Source organism: Parambassis ranga, chromosome 2, assembly GCF_900634625.1.
Source record: "Parambassis ranga chromosome 2, fParRan2.1, whole genome shotgun sequence".
In the NCBI taxonomy this organism is placed as follows: domain Eukaryota; kingdom Metazoa; phylum Chordata; class Actinopteri; family Ambassidae; genus Parambassis; species Parambassis ranga.
In genome coordinates, this window is record NC_041023.1 from 14,003,451 (window position 1) to 14,022,432 (window position 18,982).

Consider the following 18,982-nt stretch of genomic DNA (forward strand, 5'->3'; position numbering starts at 1 on the left):
AAGACTCATGTTTTTGCTCGGATGGCATATCACTTTACTGCTAAAAAGAACCTGGGCATTAAAATGATGCCCGTCTTCACCTGTGACAAATATGTATGTACATAAGAGATTGGATAAAACAAATCTTAAAATTTGTATTCCATAATTCTTGTTTATCTAATCCACACACAAAAAAATATACACCTTAAACACATAGGAAACAATACTGAATAATGAATTAAATAAATTTAACTTTAAACTTACATCCCACATATAAATGTTCTTTAAATGTTAACTTATAGCAGCCGATTGTTACTAAATGCATTTTCTAATCAAAGTGTGATTGTCTGAATAAAATTATCACATTAATCCACCAAATGCCCCAATTACCCAGTTTCCCATCAGCCCATAAATGCAGCATGTGTGGATTTGTGTGGCGCTGACACTGCGAAACAGTCTTCAAACTCCACATGCAAATTTGACCTGATCCGTGGGTGTCGAGTGACCCACCCTCCCCTCCCCTCTCCAACAGATATTTTCACACCTTTGTATGCACAGGTGGAGAATATTATTAGAGCTGTATTTTAAAGTATTACTTCTTAATCAGTTAGTGATATCTACAGTTCTAAAATTTCAATCTTCCATTTCACAGAAAATAAAGGTAAACACCAGATTCATTCACATTATTTTATTTAATAGATCTCTATCATATACATACAGTACAATATGCTCAAGACAGATATGGCACATCCATTATTGTTGTACATTTTGCAGTCGCTGGTATTGCTGTGAGGTTACAGTAAAGTGACCATTTGAATCTGTTACTTATACGACAGGTGGCTTGACCTCGGTGGATTAGGAATAAGGTTGCTACAGCAAAAAGCACATGCACTGTCAAGTTATATATTCCACTAGGGGTGGGTCACACATCCATTTACACAGACCGACACTGGGAGGAGCGTGTGTTGTTATGTTCTGTTAAAACCCCCTCAGTCGTTGTTATTGTTGTCTTGGAATATGCTACAACAGTGGCTACTGTGATCCTGGAAAGTTACGGGATGTTCATGGTTTGGGTTTGAATTTGAAGAGCTGCCATTTCATGGGAAATAATTTGGGTTCTTCTGTAGATATTCCTGAACGTTTTTTTCCAGGAAAACAAGGCAAAATGGTTATTGATTCATCCTGCACATAGAAGCATACACTCATTTTGCATCCAATGAAATGCTTTCACAAGTTTTATATCCCTCCCACCTGTTCAGGCCTTTGGAACTAACCAATCAGAGCAGCCTGTGCTATTTAAGAGGGCGTCGGCCTCTCTATCCGGCCTCCATTTTTTTTCCACCAATTACCTCTCGGTTCCACCAAAACCTTGAATATCCCGTGAGAATAAAGAATAACAATGTATAAGGATCTAGTATTCAGGTTTCTACTGCAATACAACGTTACCGTTAATACTACAGGTACAGAGTACTGCTAAGATATTCACATATGTACAAACTCTGCTGTCCAACTGCAGAGACTTGTGAGTGTGCGTCTTCTTTTCTGCACAGCATGTTCAAGATAGAAAAATAAAAGTGATAAACTACACAATACTGTGTGCCACCATCTTAACATAAGTGCTGCTGTCTATTTTCACCCTGTATTAGTCCTCATTTGAATGATAACACACTTAACACTTTCAGTCAGAATTTAAAAAAAAGATAAAATGATTGTCTCAAAAAATAATTTAAAAAATTATATTAAAAACGCAGCATTAAAGTACAACAGAAGACAATATGTAACATGATACTAAAACGTTCGCTTTTGTCAGCTTATCAGAGTGATGTAGGTGTGAAAATGTGTACAAACAGTGTATACAACTGTGTAGTGAGCACCTCCCGTGTCTCTTTCCATTCCTTAATGTCTCTTATTTAAACACACCTGCAGGTTAAAATGTCTCCTCGGTGTGTTATTTCATCTGCTGAAAGTGCTTCACATACTTGGCATTGCACCCAGTCTCCTCTATGGAGACTCTTTTGTGTCTCTGAATGTGCATTTTTGGCATTTGGACTTTCTCCCAGGTATCCACCATTAAGTGTTAAACAAAAGAAAGAAAAAAAGCTAACTGATCTGAGCCCATGGTGACAAAAGTGAAATGATAGCAGGACAATAAGGTGTGTATGAATGTGAGTGGAGGAGTGTGGAGGTGCAGCAGCTGATGGTGGGGCTGTCTGCACCCTAAATGACCTGGCAGCAGCTGTGTGGGGTGGGAGTGCAGAGCAGACCCTCCTTGGGGCTGCGGTGAATGTTGACGGACAGAGTCTTGTCGCTCAGAGGCATCTGTAACACACGGTTCTTCATGTTCCTGTGGTTTTCCCTGGCCAGGTCCAGCTCTCCCAGCCTCAGGGTGCCTGAACAGGGCCCCTCCAGCAGTGGGTCTGCCAACGTGTCCCCCAGAGGGGGCTGGTGGTAAAGGTTACCCCTTGGTGAAGGGCCACCAAGGAGTGAGACCTTATCCAGGCTGCCGGTGGAGCCACCCATGCACATCCTCCACATGGGACGGTCCTGGGGCTCTCCTCCAACACCACCACTGCCAGCACCACCACTTCCACCTCCTCCTCCCGTCAGGTTGTGGAACTGAGAGCTCAGGCACAGGCTCATAAGCTTTAGGCTTTCCACCAGGCCACTGGCAGCTTTGGCTGTGCCCTTACCTTGGCCCGACCCTGATCCTGGACTGGCACACTGAGAAGGACTGCCCTGCCCTGCCCCCCTTTTCACTCTATCCTCTTTCCTCCCTTCTCTCTCATTCCCTTGTCCCATTGCAGCTGCTGTATCTGGTTTATCGTGGCTTTCTGTGTCATCGTCACTTGTCTCTGAGCTGGGAGTGAAAGTGGCAACTGGTGCTGTTACACTAGCAGTTTTAGGTGATGACATGAGCGTTGACGGTGATGGTATTCTTGTGTTCAGATTGAGGCTGAGGCTGGGTTTGGGTGGACCAAATCCATGCAACTCCCTGTCCTCCTCTTCCTCCTCCTCTTTGTCCTCCTCGTGGATCTGGTTGAGGACCGGAGCACTCATACGTGATGTCAGTCGGTTACCAGAAGACACAGATGATGATGAGGAGGTTTTACAACGTAGCACCACCTGAGTAGGCAGCATAGATGGGGGCAAACATTTGTCTTCAGCTCCATCTTCTTCCTCATCCTCTTCCACACTGAAAAGACTTGGACTACGAGGTTTGCAAGGGCCCACTGAGGCCAACGAACATAGCCTGAGTGAGTTGGAGTGAGGCTTTGCCAGAGGCCTGAGCCCCCTCTCCTGGTTCTGTCGCACGGGTTGCTGCTGGCTGGGTGCAGTAGTGGGGTTGTCTTGCCGCTGGCTGACATCCAGAAGAGCTGTTTTGGGCCTTGGGCCTTTGTGGAGACTCTCAGCACTACGGGCAGGGGACTGAGGCCCGCCCGGGTGGGAGATAGGTGGACCCCCCAAACCATCACTGACATCTTGGTGAACATCCACTCTGGTGGGCCAAGACTGCCTATTAAGCATTAAACATGGGGTTGACTTGAATTAGCAAAACTGGGTGTAGTATATGCAAGTTATTTATTTGATTTATTATACACATTTTCTAGCAAACAAATTTAAACACAGGGGCATGCAAGATCTGTATTATTTACATTTTTTCTTAAATTTAAGCTGCGTTGTCAGATCAGATCAGCTAAAAACAGTCACACTGGACCAAGGTTAGGGTTATTGTTGTCATTGTTGTTTCAACTGTTAGGAGGTAGAATTGCCCTTCCTGCACCCCATCTGCCTGAAATGGACTGGGTCTGTTCTTCGGTATGCTCAGTGAAACTGACTAAATTTGGTCTGTTAGTTTGTCCTTTAATTCTGTGTATTTTTGTTAGAGCATCCCTGACTGCTGCTGATCCGTAGCCTCTTTTTTGTTCTCAGTCTGTCCATCATTTCCAGCTGTAAAATAGGCGCTGTCTGTCCATTTGCTGTCAGATTGACAGTACACAACACCGCAGAGGCAGCATTCTGTCTCTCTATAGAAATGTTTTTTCATTGTGTTGTGTGTGTGTGTGTTTGTTGTGTGTGTACCTGAACTGAGCTTTGCTGGGGCTGGGCGATCGTGTCTGGCTGTGTTGCTCTTTCTCTTGTCGATCCCTAAGCATCCTCTCGGCCAGCAGGAAGTAGGTAGCTGTGATGTGGTTGTACTGGTTTGACTCCAGAGCCCTGAGAGGGAAAACACTTTAAATTCCAGAGCGCACAACAGTTTATTCACACACACACACACAATCAACACATAGATCAGTGCCAAATCCTGACCGTGAGTCAAAAGGAAGTGATGGGGGTGGAGATTTAATTTGACATGGCAACAGCTCAGGATTGACTGCCAGCTGGTTGTTAATGGCAATTAAACTGTTGACGACACTCAATTAGACCTAAGTAGGTTGAGCGAGCCGTGGCAAATTTTTGGAGATTACACAGGAAAGAAAAGCTGCAAGTGAATTTAGGGGTGTGGAAAAGAGAAGGACACATACTCAGTTATGGCATCTCTGTCTGCAATGCCTCCCAACACCATGCGCTGGATGATGGAGCCGTGCTCCTCCTCCGACAAGCTGCGGTAGGACACCAGAGGAGTGGACAGCTTGGTGGCCGGGGAGGGGTCGACGCCTCGAAGCCACTCGTGAGCCTCAATCTGCTCCAGGGTCGCCCGTTTCTTGGGGTCTCTTTGCAGCATGTGGCCTATGAGACTGGAGAGAGTCACATTGGGGATTAGTAAATAGTAAGAAAAATCTGCAGGATTATTCAAACAATTCCTTTAGGACTAGTAGTAATGAAAATCACATGTTAGGCTGAGCCCATAGTGACCTAATAGACCCTAAAATAACCAAAACAGTGAAGCCAAGCAAAGGCAGAAAAAGTGCTCTTTCCTAAAGACGTCATGAGCAACAGATCTGTGTAGGTGTTCAAATAAAAACAACACATGAACTAGGATATGTGCCAATACTTAAAGTACTGTGTAAAAGTCAACATAAAGAAATGATCTCCAAAAAACAATGTGCACCCTCAAAGCCAGTAAAAATTATTCAGCAAGTATTTTGCCCTCTCTCTTCTTTGCCGCATCGTTAAACCCTCACAATGTTAAAAATAGAGGGCTGATTTTAAAGGGTGCATTAGATACACTTAACGCAGCACTGCATCTCTGGTGGAGCAGCTGACTGCAGCACTGAGTGAAAGCAGGACAGCGGCAGACGAGAGAAGAACGCTCTCTTTGGTCTCTTTTCTTCACACATCTACAAACATGAAATATGCAGCACCTGCAGAGTACTCTGTCCATCTGTGTGGGTCTGTGTGTGTCTTACTCACTCTCTGCATGCATTGGTGATGTGTGGAGGCACCGTGTATTTGCAGTCCATTATCATAGTGAGCGTCTCGCTGTCGTTGGCCTCCTGAAAGGGCGGCTGACCGCAGACCAGCATGAAGAGGATCACCCCCAGACTCCAGATATCTGCAGTGACACAGAGAGAATGGCTGTATATCAAAAATGCTTGTGTGCAAAAAAAAAAGAAAAAAAAAACTGCCACACACAGAGGTGAAAAAAAGTGAAGCATGTATGTCCTCACTGCTTAGTGACCTAGATAAAGAAAAAAAACAAGAGCTGTCTCCCCCCCAAAGTTCAAATGAAGCATGATTCATATTCTATTAGAGTCATTTCCATAAATATGAACAAGCTTAGGACACATCTGTCTAACCAAGGATGAGGCTCTGCGTTGCTGCCGGCTGCCAGCGTCACACGAGCTCCCACACATACACACAGTCTCAGGAAAGTGGGTTAACGTGTTCATCCTTCAAAGCTTCATGCGAATGCTAAATTTATGGAACAGTTCTCCTCGGTCCGATTAGCCATTTTAAAAGAGCAACTTCTTTGCTCGGGGCTTTAACTGCTGCTCGGGTCAGCAAGATGGTCCACTGACACACATTCTGCAGAGACAGTAACACAATCAGGGTCTTAGTCAGTACTATGACCCCTTTTCAGAAAAAGTCTGTTATTATTAAGATAAGGTGAAAAAAAATGTCATGTTGTAATTTTGCTTCTGTTCTCTTCCTGCCTTACATCCCACCACTGGAGAGGTGCCATTGAATACAGATAAAGTTATTCATAGTGGTTCAATTACTGTGGCTAATCATGTATTGGACTGAAATAAATGAATTACAACAGTTAGATTGTGAGCCTTAAAATAAAAACAATGAGCTAAAAGACAATAACAATGATGTGATATCCTTGGACGCTCCCTTTGTCTGCTGCTCTTTTTCACTATGCTCTGCGGACAGATCAGCGTTTGATCAAACAAAGTAACTGTGTCCCTCTTTCCTTTTACATTTACAAATAATGAAGTTTGCTCTGCGCCCACGGCTGCAAAATCCAAATACCCAGCTGTATGTATAAATAACAGAATTCATAACATTCATTGTGGATTCCTGTGTTTTCTCTTCAGACACAACAGTTCATGTCAAAATTAGACCTTAAAAGAGTGCTGTGTGCTTTGAGATTCTGCACAGAATAAAGGGGGTAAACTGTCCTCAGCACCCCTGGTGATATGTCTCCATATCACTTCTTATTGCCAGGATACACTGGAGATTTCAATCTGGCAAAGTAAAATGTGCCAGTTTACTGTGGGTGGAGAGTATTTATTGCACTGAGGCTGTGAAGGAGCATTTCATACTGCTGATGGAGGGAGCAAATGCTGCTGCAGTCCCCATCACCACCTTACCCCTAGCCAATGTATCCTAGCAACCGCGACCCTGCTCCCTCATTACTTGCGTCAGCGGTCCACCAAACTTCCTTCCTCAATAACTTTATTTATAAACCAGATGGCTGACACATCTCTGGATAACACTGTTCACGTCACTGCACATTAGCATCATTTGTGCTAACAACGCCGGCAATTTAGTGATGACAGCTGCGAGTGTAAACATCCCTTATTGCTGCCATGCACTGCATCCCAACAGGACTGCCTCCTCCTGATAACCAATAACCAGCCCCATGTGCCTTAACACCATTAACCCTGAGGCTGGGAGGGTCAAGTTCACTATCCTGTGCTGCTAAAAAAAATCTTTCTATTCAATTATGCACAGATATGCTCTGAATGATGCATGCTCCGTGCAATTGCTATTAGGCTAGTTATTATTTTTAAGACCAGCTTGTGCTTCTTGGGAGGAAACAGAAATCTATATTTAACTTTCTATTAACTGAAGACAAAAAGCAGAGAGAGAGAGCCCACACACTTACGATCATCAATAGGAAAACAAAGCACTTATTGGTCTATCATCATAATCATAAGTTGTCAAAAAAGACGTCGTACATGCTTTTGTTTGTCTTCAAACAAGCCAACAATGGGCAAAGAGGTGGATCCAGGGAGGGTGACGGATACTATGAACCTAATACATGAATGCAGTTTTGCAGATTTGCTATTCAGCAGTTTGTCTACTTAAGCACAATCAATGGGACTAACTCACATTTAGGCTGAAGTTACTTTTAATGCTTCCTCAAAAGAGCAACAAAAAGGCCCAACATCAGAGAGCCGAGTGAGGACAGCTTCTTTTTTTCTGCTCCAAACTGGGCTGGCCGCCACCTGGCACCTCACCAGAAAAACTCAGCACCCTACAGACTGTCAGCAGGTACCTTTGGCAGAGGTGTAATCCCAGGCCAGGTTACCTCAAAGTCCCAAATGCCAGTCCTGCTGCCCTCTATTTAGCCTGTTCCATATACAGACTGATACAATCACACAATATTACCATCCCGGCTGGATGGATAATCCCAGCAATCAAAACATCATCATCTCAACTGAATGAACAATAGGACACAGGCAGCCGAGAACAGGGTGCACACACATACAGACCTCACATATCCAGCTACTCACAATTACACACTTGCAGTCAAACACTAAGACTGTCATTACTCCTTTTAAAATATGGGAGCTGCTTGGCACAAAAGAGAGCAGCAGGGAGTGAAGGCAGGCAGAAGAAAATAGCCAGTGCAAATCCACTCAGTCAGAAAAACAGAAAATGCTTCTCTCCTGTATTTTTTCTCCCACTTTGGCACTAACGCAGAGGCTTCTGGGTAGACACAGGGACTGTTGATGCCTTTTCTCCCTCAGTCTGTTTTCTTCCTCGCTTCTCTTCTGTTTGATTTCTTTTTCCATTACAATTTAATTTAATATCTAAGCTGCAGCTCAGCAAGGACTGGGATCAGTATCGATGAGAGGGGTGGTGAGGCTGCTTCAGGTGTGTAGGTGTGTGTGTGTGTGCTCTCAAATCACAGTAGAACACAAAGACAGCAGAGGAAGCCAGTTTCAGTCTGATCTGATAGCAGATTTTACCATACACAGAAAGCACTGTCAGCACAGAGGATCATCTCATTTCTAAGATGCATGGTGCGCTAACATTTTCTGGACTTTGAACAGCTCCTCTCCCTCTATCAGCAGTCTGATAACGCTGCCAGTGTGCCAAATTGTCTGCCGGGTCCATCCAAAGTACTGTAGGTCATGTAGTACAGTCACAGTGTAAGCAGAGGCCAAGGGCATGCCTGTGAAAGCATCAGCTAGCCAGGCTGATAGATGATAACATGTTTTACTGTTAGGACCACACCAGACTACAGACTGAGATGGTGTCCCCTTTCTAGTAAAGCTAAAAGCTGTAACAACTACCCAAATCAGCACAGATTCTTCAGACTTACCCACAGCAGGTGCATCATACTCGTCCCCCAGCAGGATTTCAGGAGCTGAGTAGGCCAGCGAGCCGCAGGAGGTGTTAAGTTTCTTCCCAGGCTGAAACCGATTACTGAAGCCGAAGTCGGTGAGCTTGACGACACCCTGCTTCTCAAAGAACACCACATTTTCAGGCTTCAGGTCCCTGTGCACCACGTGCAGCCGGTGACAGTAGGAGATGGCATGGACGATTTGGGCAAAGTAACACTTGGCCACCTTCAGAGAGACGGGACAAAGGTGGAAGCATTGTTAGCAATGGAAAAAAGGTATTTTAATGTTGTGCATCAGTTAGCAGATATAATAAATCAATAAAAAGGGTATCACCCCTGCAGTGGAACTTGGTGTTATACTCTCAATGTCACACCGCTGCCTCCCACAGTCTGGAATTTATTAACTTCAAAGAATCTGTATGCGCAATGCATTGGTGAGCTTCTAACTACCTTTGAACTGTCCTTCACTACATAGAAGTATCAAAACTCTGTTTCATAAAGAGTCACTGTTATAATTTACATTAATATAATATAATGAAATACTCCCATTGATCGTATTATTGCCTTATCTTGAAGGTCAACTGCAGCTAGAACCATGCATCCTGCGGCAGAAATACTTCGAAGCGTACGTTCATCAGCAGCACGCATCTCGGCTCACCTCTTCACTGAGGCCTCCGTCGTGTTTCATGATGCAGTCGTACATGTCACCTCCATCGCCCAGCTCCAGGATGAGGTAGAGCTTAGTGGCTGTGTCGATGACCTCGTAGAGGCGCACCACATTGGGGTGCTGCACCATCTTCATGCATCGGACTTCCTGGAACAGGTGACCCCGTGCCACCGGGTCCAGCTTAGTCTTATCGATCACCTTTACTGCAACCTAGGAGAGAGAAACATGAATTGTAATGTTTATCAAGCAAAACTCTAACAAACATTTAGTGATCAGTTTTCTTATGATGAAAAATGCCTCTAGAACCAACATAAGACTATAAGTCAACACAATGTGTTGTCACATCAACCCACTCAGGCATTACTCAGTTTCTAGTCACCTGGCTTTGGTATGTTTGCTTCTAAGGGCGAGGTTGAGGGTTTATTTAAATATGAGGAAATAAAACCCTACACATTAAAGCATTGCACTTTCACACACAGACTTACCTTTTCCCCAGTGAAAACATGGCGGGCCAGTTTGACCACAGCAAAGTGTCCTCTGCCCAGCGTCTTATCCAGGTCGTACAGCCCAGCAACCTTCCCATCGTGATGACGTTTGAGCCCTGCCATGGCTGCCGGTGGACAGGGGAGGAGGGGGAGCTGCTTTTGGTGTCACCTGCTGGTCTTCAGATGTCAGTTCTCCATCTCTTAGTGGATTGAACTTAGACAGGGTTTGCGGTGCTGAGGAGGCTGATCCTCTGCAAGCTGTTTTTGAGGTAGCTTCTGAGGTGCTGCCAGTTAGTTCAATCCCATCCTGTCATGGTCTAAGGGTAAAACAAAAACGTCCTAACTTAGAGGTGAGGTTTAAGTGATCATGGTGTTTGTTTTGTTTTGTTTGTTTATATGTTGATTTTGTGTCCATTCATTCATTTTAATTGGTAAAAAATATTCTCATAACCCAAGCTAAATCTTCAAATGTCAGACCAAAATATTTTAGAACCAGTCAAAAAATGGCAGAATTCCCAACAAGCCTGACCAAACTGAAAGAAATCCATTTCAAATGCTGTCATGCTCACGTCTGACCCTCCGTTACCTTCACCCGGAACTGCTCTCGTCACACATTGTGTTGCCTAACAGCCCCTGGTTATGAAACAACGCCTGCAAGGGACGCAAGCCATACCAATTCCAGGAATCTACCTGCGTGCCGAGAGCACGGCAACGGTTGAGAAAACACACAATGTACAGGCACAGAACATTCCAGGGAGGTGATCCTCACCTAGGTGTGTTTCGCTCACCTGAATTCACAAAGACAACACAAAACCACATAACTGTTGCCAGGGGACACGCCTACAGATACATACAAAGATACTGTGAGATAGAAGCATCACCAACCCACGAGCAGTCTGTGGTTGCTTTAATGAAACTACAAAAGCCTAAAAAGCTTTTTGGAGTTTCTTGTGTGATCCTCAGTTACAGGATTGTACCTGTGAGAAAAGAGTGAGTCATTTTTCTTATTATAGGAGGCTGACATCTCTATCTGTCTATGCTTTGCCTCTCTCTCTCTCACACACACACACACAATCACACAGACGCAAAAGTAATATCAACTGTACTGAACTCTTCGCGTTCTTGACAATGACAACATGTAGGTGTTGATGTTCCCAGAATCTGAAGCCATGAGAGACAGCACACATGTACCTGCTTTTCACACACACACACACACAGCTATGGCTGTGGTGTGGGCAGGTTAGGCGGGATCAATGTGTGGTGATGAACTGCAGAGCTGGCCTCAGTCAAACCTGGGTATTAACATTAGCTCATCTGTGAATGGCTGATCTGCTTGTCTAAATGCAAGCTTCTTATTTACCTCAAAAGAGAGTGTGCGTAATCACTTGATCAGTTTAAAGCTGCTGAAATACAGCTTGCCATTTAAATAAAGGCTTTCTAACATGTCATGTACTAGTCATGCTTGCTTTCAGGCTGGTTGTGTAACTGTTCCCAGGTGCTGTTGGTCTGTTGATTTATTGTGTGTGTGTATGTGTGTGCACAAAGTACACAAACACACAGATGAGGTCAAGGACCTGTTATAGTAGCTGCTCCGTTCTGATAGCCGGTAAGATTGGAGATAAGAATATGGACCAGTGAGAGGTTATCAAATCTCTGGTTAACTGTTAAATCAGTTTCCTGGTACATTTTATTATGATATCACTATGTCAAAGACACAAATTGGCTCACATGTAAATGACATTACACTATGACTGTGGCTGCTTAAATTTTAGCTGCTGGATGTGTGATAAATAAGGATGGTAGGTCCCACTCATGAGTGGGATCACTAGATTATTACACACAGACATTAAAGATTTTATTCTTTTTTTATTTGTAGTTTGTTTACTTGCTGTACATCACTAAAAATGTACTGTCATGGTGATAGCAACTGCTGTTAACCGTGACTTTTCTGTAGGACTCAAATCTTTTTTATTGCACATGGTATGTACTAAATATTATTATAATATTAAACTATATTTACTCAAAATAAAGTCTCACTAGATGTCTGTATACATACAACACTACTACATTTGCACTAACATGCATAGACTTAAAAGGACATCCATCATGCACCGTTTCATCTTCCCTGCATAGGTGCTATTGCCCATATGGGACGACCGACCCCCCCCCCCTCCTCCTCCTCCTCCCCCTTCTCCATTGTCAACATGCCTGCTGGCTGCATCCACAATAACATGACAGTGCAGAGCTGACCAGCCTGCGCCAACAGCCTCACATACACCGTGTGAGAGCCGTGCAGACATGATGCGCATTAAAGAAAAGTCCCCCACTCAGATCCAAACGGAGCTCCATGCCAACTTGACACACATTACTACACGGGCCCGCACCGTCCGCCTGCATGCATGCACTACCCCTAGTCCTACTTACCACAGAGGAATCTGAAGCAGCGCCAGGCGTCTTGTCTGTTCCCTTCAAAGGTGCGGGTGCTTGCGCGGCACCGGGCGGTGAAGCTGAGGCAGGAAATCCGGCCGCCAGTCAGTTAAACAGTCGGTAAAGATTGACAGCAAACCCCGGTCACAGATTATTCCAGTGAGTCCCCGTGTTAATCTGTCACACTGTCAACTCTACCTCTCTCTTTCCCTCTCGCTCTTGCGCTTTCAGCTGTGTCAAGTGAACGAGGGTAGCAGGATAAAGCGGGACGATTGGCTTTCAAAATAAAAGCATTGAATAATTCATAAACTGTAAACTGGGCCGGAAAAACATAGTACAACATCTGGAAAATATTAAATACTATTAATTGTCATAGTCATGCATCATAATGTGATGTCTAACAGAATGAGTGAACAAAACATAAGATTATGATTTAACACAGTCTTAATAGTAGGATTCAACATATGAAAATTCAATCAATTCAGTTCTGTAAGCATGTTTTCTAAAACCAGTAATATTTACAGAACAAGTTCTACACCTCATTACTGCATAAACAGACAAGAGGATTTAAAAAAAAAATCATCAGCCTATAAATATAAAACTAGTGTGTTTTTATTTTGAAGGAAGGCTGTCTTTGGTTTCCGGTAGTGTTAGAGCTGAATGACAGCTCAGTGATCACTGCGCATCGGTACCATTCATCTCTGACGTCAGAGCTACGCTGAGAGAAAAGCGTGTTTATCAGGCCCATGATGATACACACTGAATAATATACTTTATTTTCTCTGTCCGATCAGAGTTCATACATTACAGTCACATTATAAAGCTTTATACGTAAAATTAAGGTGAGGCTGACACATAAACAGGTCTTTACTGAGGGAGTCAGGCTGCAGAAGAACAAAGGGTCATTAGGGTTTGATCTTCCTATGTTTAAACCTGGTAAGCTGACAGAGTACCGAGTCTGCAGTCCTTCTTTACTTTTCAGCCATCCTCTGTCACATCTACAAATGAGAGGAATGCAGAGCCTGGTGGGTGGTGGTGGTGAGATAGGGAGGTGTGTTGGCATTGGCTGTATGTCCCTGTTCTCTTCAGTGAACAAGCTGGGCAATGTTCAAATGTTGTTATATAATATTTACAAGCTCCTCTCTGTGAGACTTGAAGTAGAACCTGTTTGGCTGCATGGTGGATCTCCCACCATGAAGGCTTATCTCAGCCAGCACTGGCTTGCAGCCTATTCAAAGATTTTATTTAATGATAATCTGTTTCAGATGAACTGGTGGCAAGCAGCTCTGTCTGGTGGTGGTTTGTTTAGTGGCACCAGTGTAATTTAATGTTAATTTACTTTTAACAGCCTGACAGACAACATGCTTCTCTTCCATTATTTAGTAGATGCACCCCTGCATTAGAGGGCCTCTAATGTACCAATATGAGTCTGAGCCCCTTTATTTTTGTAGCCATAAAGTAGCAAGAGACAAAAGCATCCTGCTACACTGTTAGGCAGGACTGCCATCTAGTGTAAGTCACAAGAAAATATATTATACACGGATTAGTGCAATATTCTTCACAAGGGATATTTTTCCTAATCGTAAATTATACCCTCTTATGCCAGATGATCAAATTTAAGTAATAGACAAGAACAAATTAGAAAGGAAACACCCATAAAAATGTGCATAAAACAATGTCAACGGCACCCATCAATTTAATATGCTTATTTGAAAAACAATGGAAACCGATTTAAAGTTACATCGACATTACTTGAGTTTGTATTTTATATTATATCAAAATGAGGAGAAGACACAGAAGAACAATTGAACAGGAGATTTATTTTGTGGAAACTGTTCACTTCTTTGCCGCCTCTTTCTGGAGCTTCTTCACCTCATGCTTGATGATCTTGTTCCTCTGCACAAAAACAAAATGGTGCATTCATCAGAAAATATTCAATGACCGCCAGACCTGAGCTGAAGTTACTTGTCTGCCTGAATGAGGTGGTGGGTTTGTGCTGCACTTACCATCCTCTTGGCCTTCATCACCTTGTAGCGGTCAAAGTCCGACATCTTGGCCCTCTGCGAAGACAATTAAGAACTGGTCAGCCACGTAGTCTGAGTGATTTGCTTCTTCAACTTATGTCAAATTCTGGATATGTGCTTTCATGGAAGGGTTGAATAGTGACAAATTTGTTTGTGCAACTATTACTCCATCCAAATAAAGGAGAGACAAAAAGAAATGGAGAGCAGGTAATAACACTGTCACTCCGATTAAAAATAGCAGAGCTACACAGCCACTGTCTAATGAGCAAGCCATTGGGAATAGGTAATAGTCGTGTTTTTTTTTTTTTTTTTTTTTTTTTTTTAATGTGAGCAATGTTTTGTTGAAAGACACTTCTGCAAACATCTAGACAAATGCTCATTTAAGACAACTTAAACCATAATCTACAAACAGCAGAGGCTGCACTCCAAACATGAATCATGTCTAGTAACTTTATCATCATTAAGTTCTAATGCCTAATTAATCACAACAGATGTCTCAGCCCCGCAACTGACAATGATGGATTGATCAGCTCAGCACATCAAGTATTAGTACAACAAAAAAAACCCACCACTGCACCAGAAAGTTTTTGGAAACAAGCAACTTTCCTACTCCTAATACCACTATGATCAGTTTGCTCACTCAGATGAGACAGGAGTCTTAACTGCCACTGTAACTATATACTTTATGACAAACTACCTTACTGCTGGGACGTTAAAACTCTTTCCTTCATATAAAAATGTTTTTGCCAACAGTCTACAACATGTATACCCCCTCCAGTCAAAACAAAAATGTAAATAGTTACAGACCCCCACAGTTAATCAATGATATTTTTATTTGATGACCAAAAAACAAAACTCAGCCACTACCTTCTGTCTGGCCTCAATCTTCTTGGCCCAGCTGCTCTGTGACCACTTCTCGTTGACTTGGGCCTTCTCCCAGGCTTTCCTCACAAACTTCTGGCGGGCACTGTGAAACATTGCATACAGTAAGCACTGATAAAGGGCTGTGTTGTGTAAAAATAATATACATGGAACAACAAAAGAACACCTGGTTTATGTGATCTATAGAAATTTGCAGCCGATGTGTACAAGTGTGTGCGTGTGTCCTACACGACACCCTGCCATATATGGCTGCAGCCCTCAGATGCTCTCCTTTGAATTTATTATACTATAGCTATTTTATCAGTATAAGTAATTGTAAATACTGCAAATAACAGACATTTAGAAAACAAAATGAAAAAGGAGATATTAGGGGTGTGTGTTATGACGATAAATGATGAAGGATTTAAAACAAACTCTACGTATATGTTGGCTGCTGTGTTTGCCGTAGCGACGCGTCTTCAATACCCGTGTCTGCACGCAACGTGTGCTGCAGTGGAAGGACCACGTGTATATGTATGCATTATCATGCTATGGGCACATACGCGCCCACCTCTCTGAACATTTACCAGCAATTGTGTCAGCAGCGAAACACACGTGTGTGTGTAGTGGGAGGGCTGTATGAGGAGTTCTGTGCATGCATGCGTACATAGAATAGAATAGAATATACTTAATTCCCTTTGGGAAGGTCCCTCAGGAAAATTTGGGGCAGACAGAGCAACAGATAATGACGTTATGCCAAAACAATGATAACGCAGGCATTTGATGAAGATGCTCTATATGAGGACTCTAAGAAACGGTGGAAAGAGGTGACAGCAGCAGGTCCATTTTTACTTAGATATGATTCCCATTATTCATTGTTTAACCTTAGGAGGCACACTTTGGTCTTTTTAACTGACTGTTGAATAATACTTTACAGAATTACATAACTTCTTTACTTCTTTTTTAACCTATTTGAAATCAAACTTTATTTTGCTCTGTAATTGTATTTTCATGTTTGTTGAAAACTAATACCGAGTGCACTTTATCAGAGTTGTTGTTTGCCATATCGCCCACCCCTAACATATATCTAAAACCTCTTTTGGAAAGTGGATGTTCACTGAATCAAAAAAACATCCCAACTGAGAGCATTTCATGAAAGATTAGCAGCCACATATACATGTAAAGTAAATCGCTGTTAGTTCAAAAAAAGACATGCATGTTGGTCCATAATAGCCCAGTCCTACATATAACTTTTCTATTAGAGCAGTTCTTGCAGAGCAAAGCTTGTCTGGTCCACACTCACCTGTGAGGTACTTTGATGACATAGTCTGTGAGATGCATGCACTTAAAGGGCATAGACTGCCTCTTGACTCCTGTGCAGGGACCATCAACAAGAGCCTGGAAAACGCAAGAAGATATAAATAAGTCACCAAAAATAAAGATAAGCTTATCAGTCCAATGAATTTCAAAAAACTCACTCTATTTTGGTCAATGACATCTACGATGGCCACCAGCTTGCCGGCATGGGGTCCGAAAGAGACGTAGGCAACGCGGCCGATCTCAACAAAGCGCTTGAACACCTGTAACAGAGCAGAAAGCCGCACATTACTAATTGCACATTACAATTAGTAAATATATAGAGCAAGCTGAGGCTGAGCAACGGGCGATTGTAGCACTGCAGTGGACAGAACCAACTAGCTAACGTCAACTATCCAAAGCTTTTACTAAACTCTGCGTTGTACACATAATGTTACTATATATATATACCAATTTGAATATTCTAACATCATAATTACATGATTTAAAATCACTGTTATTGTTGCAAAAAACGTTAACAGCGTTTCCTTCATAGAACACTTCCAGGCCCTTTCAGCCTAACAGACCACGTTGTAGTGCGGCCAGTAGCCGACATTTTACATATAACGTTAAAAACTAAAATTTTCATTTATAGCCTATCAAAGACTCAATATAGTGGTGTGTTTGAGCGTGAGCAACACACATGGTTGTTTTTTTAATCCAACATAATGATATATACACAGATAAAATCGACTAAAAAGTCCTAAAACACTCATGGCGAACTCACCATGATGGCAGTCCGGGAGCAGAAAGGACGTTAGAGCTTCCGCCTGGCGCACATACGACTTCCGTTTACAGCATGCACATGCGCAGTGTAACTTCTTCTTCTTTATTTACGGCAGACTTGATGCCAATTGGCACATTGCTGCCTCTCACAGGTCAAGTTTTGTAATGGTTCAACGTATTCCCATTCATTTCAGAGGAAGAGAACTGATGTTGCTGTAATAAAATTCAAAACTGCTTTCACAATCTGTGGCTGGATTTCAGATGGGTTTAACATGCTTCACAGTGATATTCTGTTAATTCCAGTGTCCAGAAGATCAGAAAATAATTGCTCTCTCTGTTCTTTATATATCCAGCAGTCCATCAACTGTTTGGAATTTATTGCAGACTCTGCAAAGACCGTCTTCATGTTTCCCAATCTTTGGAAGATCCCATGCCAAACCACAATGACCTAATCTGAGTCCTTGACCAAGATAACGGTTTTGTGTACTTTGTTCTGAATAGAGAAATAATGCTGCCCCTTCTCCTCAGTCTCCCACTTCTTCTGCCACAGCGTTGTGGAATATTCTTTTATGACACACCCCCTTACTCACACCCATACTCACTGATAAATTAGGCTCCATTCTTAAGGCTATTTTGGCTGCTTTATCCACTGCCTCATTATATTATATATATAGGATATAACTGGCCAGAGGATCCGAGGAGCCACCCCCCTCTCCAATCCCAGCCTCTCCCTTTCTTGACTTTTCCTAAAAACAAAGCTCTCTTTTCTTATTCGCCCCACTCCCCACTACCATTTATCATCCATCACTGATTTTGTTGGGTGTTTTCCTTCATAACCTTTCAATTTAAAGCTAGGGTAGGGGATTTCATTCTGATGCACTTTTTGTTAAATTAGTGTAACTTCTCTTTACAATCTGATAGCAACTGATTAGTTCGGCAGTTTCGCTTTAAAACGAAGAATATTAATCATCTGTGGAAGCTATAAAATGCTAAAAACATCAACCAATCCTACGAGGCGCACCTGCGCATGTAGTTGTGTGGTTGTCACTCTCTTCCTGCTCGGCGCGCATCAGAGGGGTACTTGCATGATGGCCGAAAGACATGATGATGTCTTCGGCCACCAACAGACTGGTTGGGAGGCTTGGCTTCGGGGGGAACTCCGAGAGAAAGGGGTGTGTGTTTACTTTCAAAATCTGGCTGACTCTCACTTTTCAAAATCTCCTACCCTACCTTTAACTATATATTGCATTACAAGTCTGTCCCTCCTAATAAATAAAGGTGTTTCACCCATCTCAACAAGTAAGGCTGGGATTGGAGTAGTACGGAGGGCCCCACAGCACACTCTCAGGGCTTTTGCCTGGACGACATCAAGTTTTTTCAACACAGATTTAGCTGCAGTTCCAAAACCTAAACAGCCATAGCCAAGTCTTGTTTTAATCATTGCTCTGTAAATCATAATTTGGGTCTCTGCTAGCTCCCCACGCACAGCCTGACAGGGACCACATAACATTAATAACTTTTCCATAATTTTTCGATCTGTTTTTTCCAGGTAAGTTTTTCACCAAAATACATACCTAAAAACTCTTTAACCCTTTCCAGCACTATATTTTGAACCCATCACATTTCACTTTTTTGTTATCAAACACAACATACACACAATATTTGGATTTTTCCACAGACATCTTAAAAGTCAGTGGGAATGAATGGATGGTGG

General features: G+C 42.8%; 2 protein-coding genes across 2 annotated transcripts; both read right to left on the reverse strand.

Moving 5' to 3' along the window:
- Positions 1-652: 652 nt before the first annotated feature.
- LOC114431737 (SNF-related serine/threonine-protein kinase-like) lies at positions 653-12,526 on the reverse strand. Its single transcript, XM_028399344.1, has 8 exons — positions 12,299-12,526; positions 9,875-10,191; positions 9,381-9,599; positions 8,702-8,948; positions 5,332-5,473; positions 4,503-4,715; positions 4,060-4,194; positions 653-3,493 (listed from the first exon to the last, which is right to left on the reverse strand). The coding sequence occupies exons 2-8, from the start codon at positions 9,995-9,997 to the stop codon at positions 2,197-2,199; spliced, it is 2,376 nt and encodes a 791-aa protein (XP_028255145.1). The 5' UTR covers positions 9,998-10,191; positions 12,299-12,526; the 3' UTR covers positions 653-2,196.
- A 1,575-nt stretch (positions 12,527-14,101) lies between these two features.
- On the reverse strand, positions 14,102-17,370 carry rpl14 (ribosomal protein L14). The gene is made up of 6 exons (XM_028396197.1): positions 17,270-17,370; positions 16,665-16,766; positions 16,490-16,584; positions 15,193-15,292; positions 14,308-14,361; positions 14,102-14,197 (listed from the first exon to the last, which is right to left on the reverse strand). The coding sequence occupies exons 1-6, from the start codon at positions 17,270-17,272 to the stop codon at positions 14,138-14,140; spliced, it is 414 nt and encodes a 137-aa protein (XP_028251998.1). The 5' UTR covers positions 17,273-17,370; the 3' UTR covers positions 14,102-14,137.
- Positions 17,371-18,982: the final 1,612 nt, after the last annotated feature.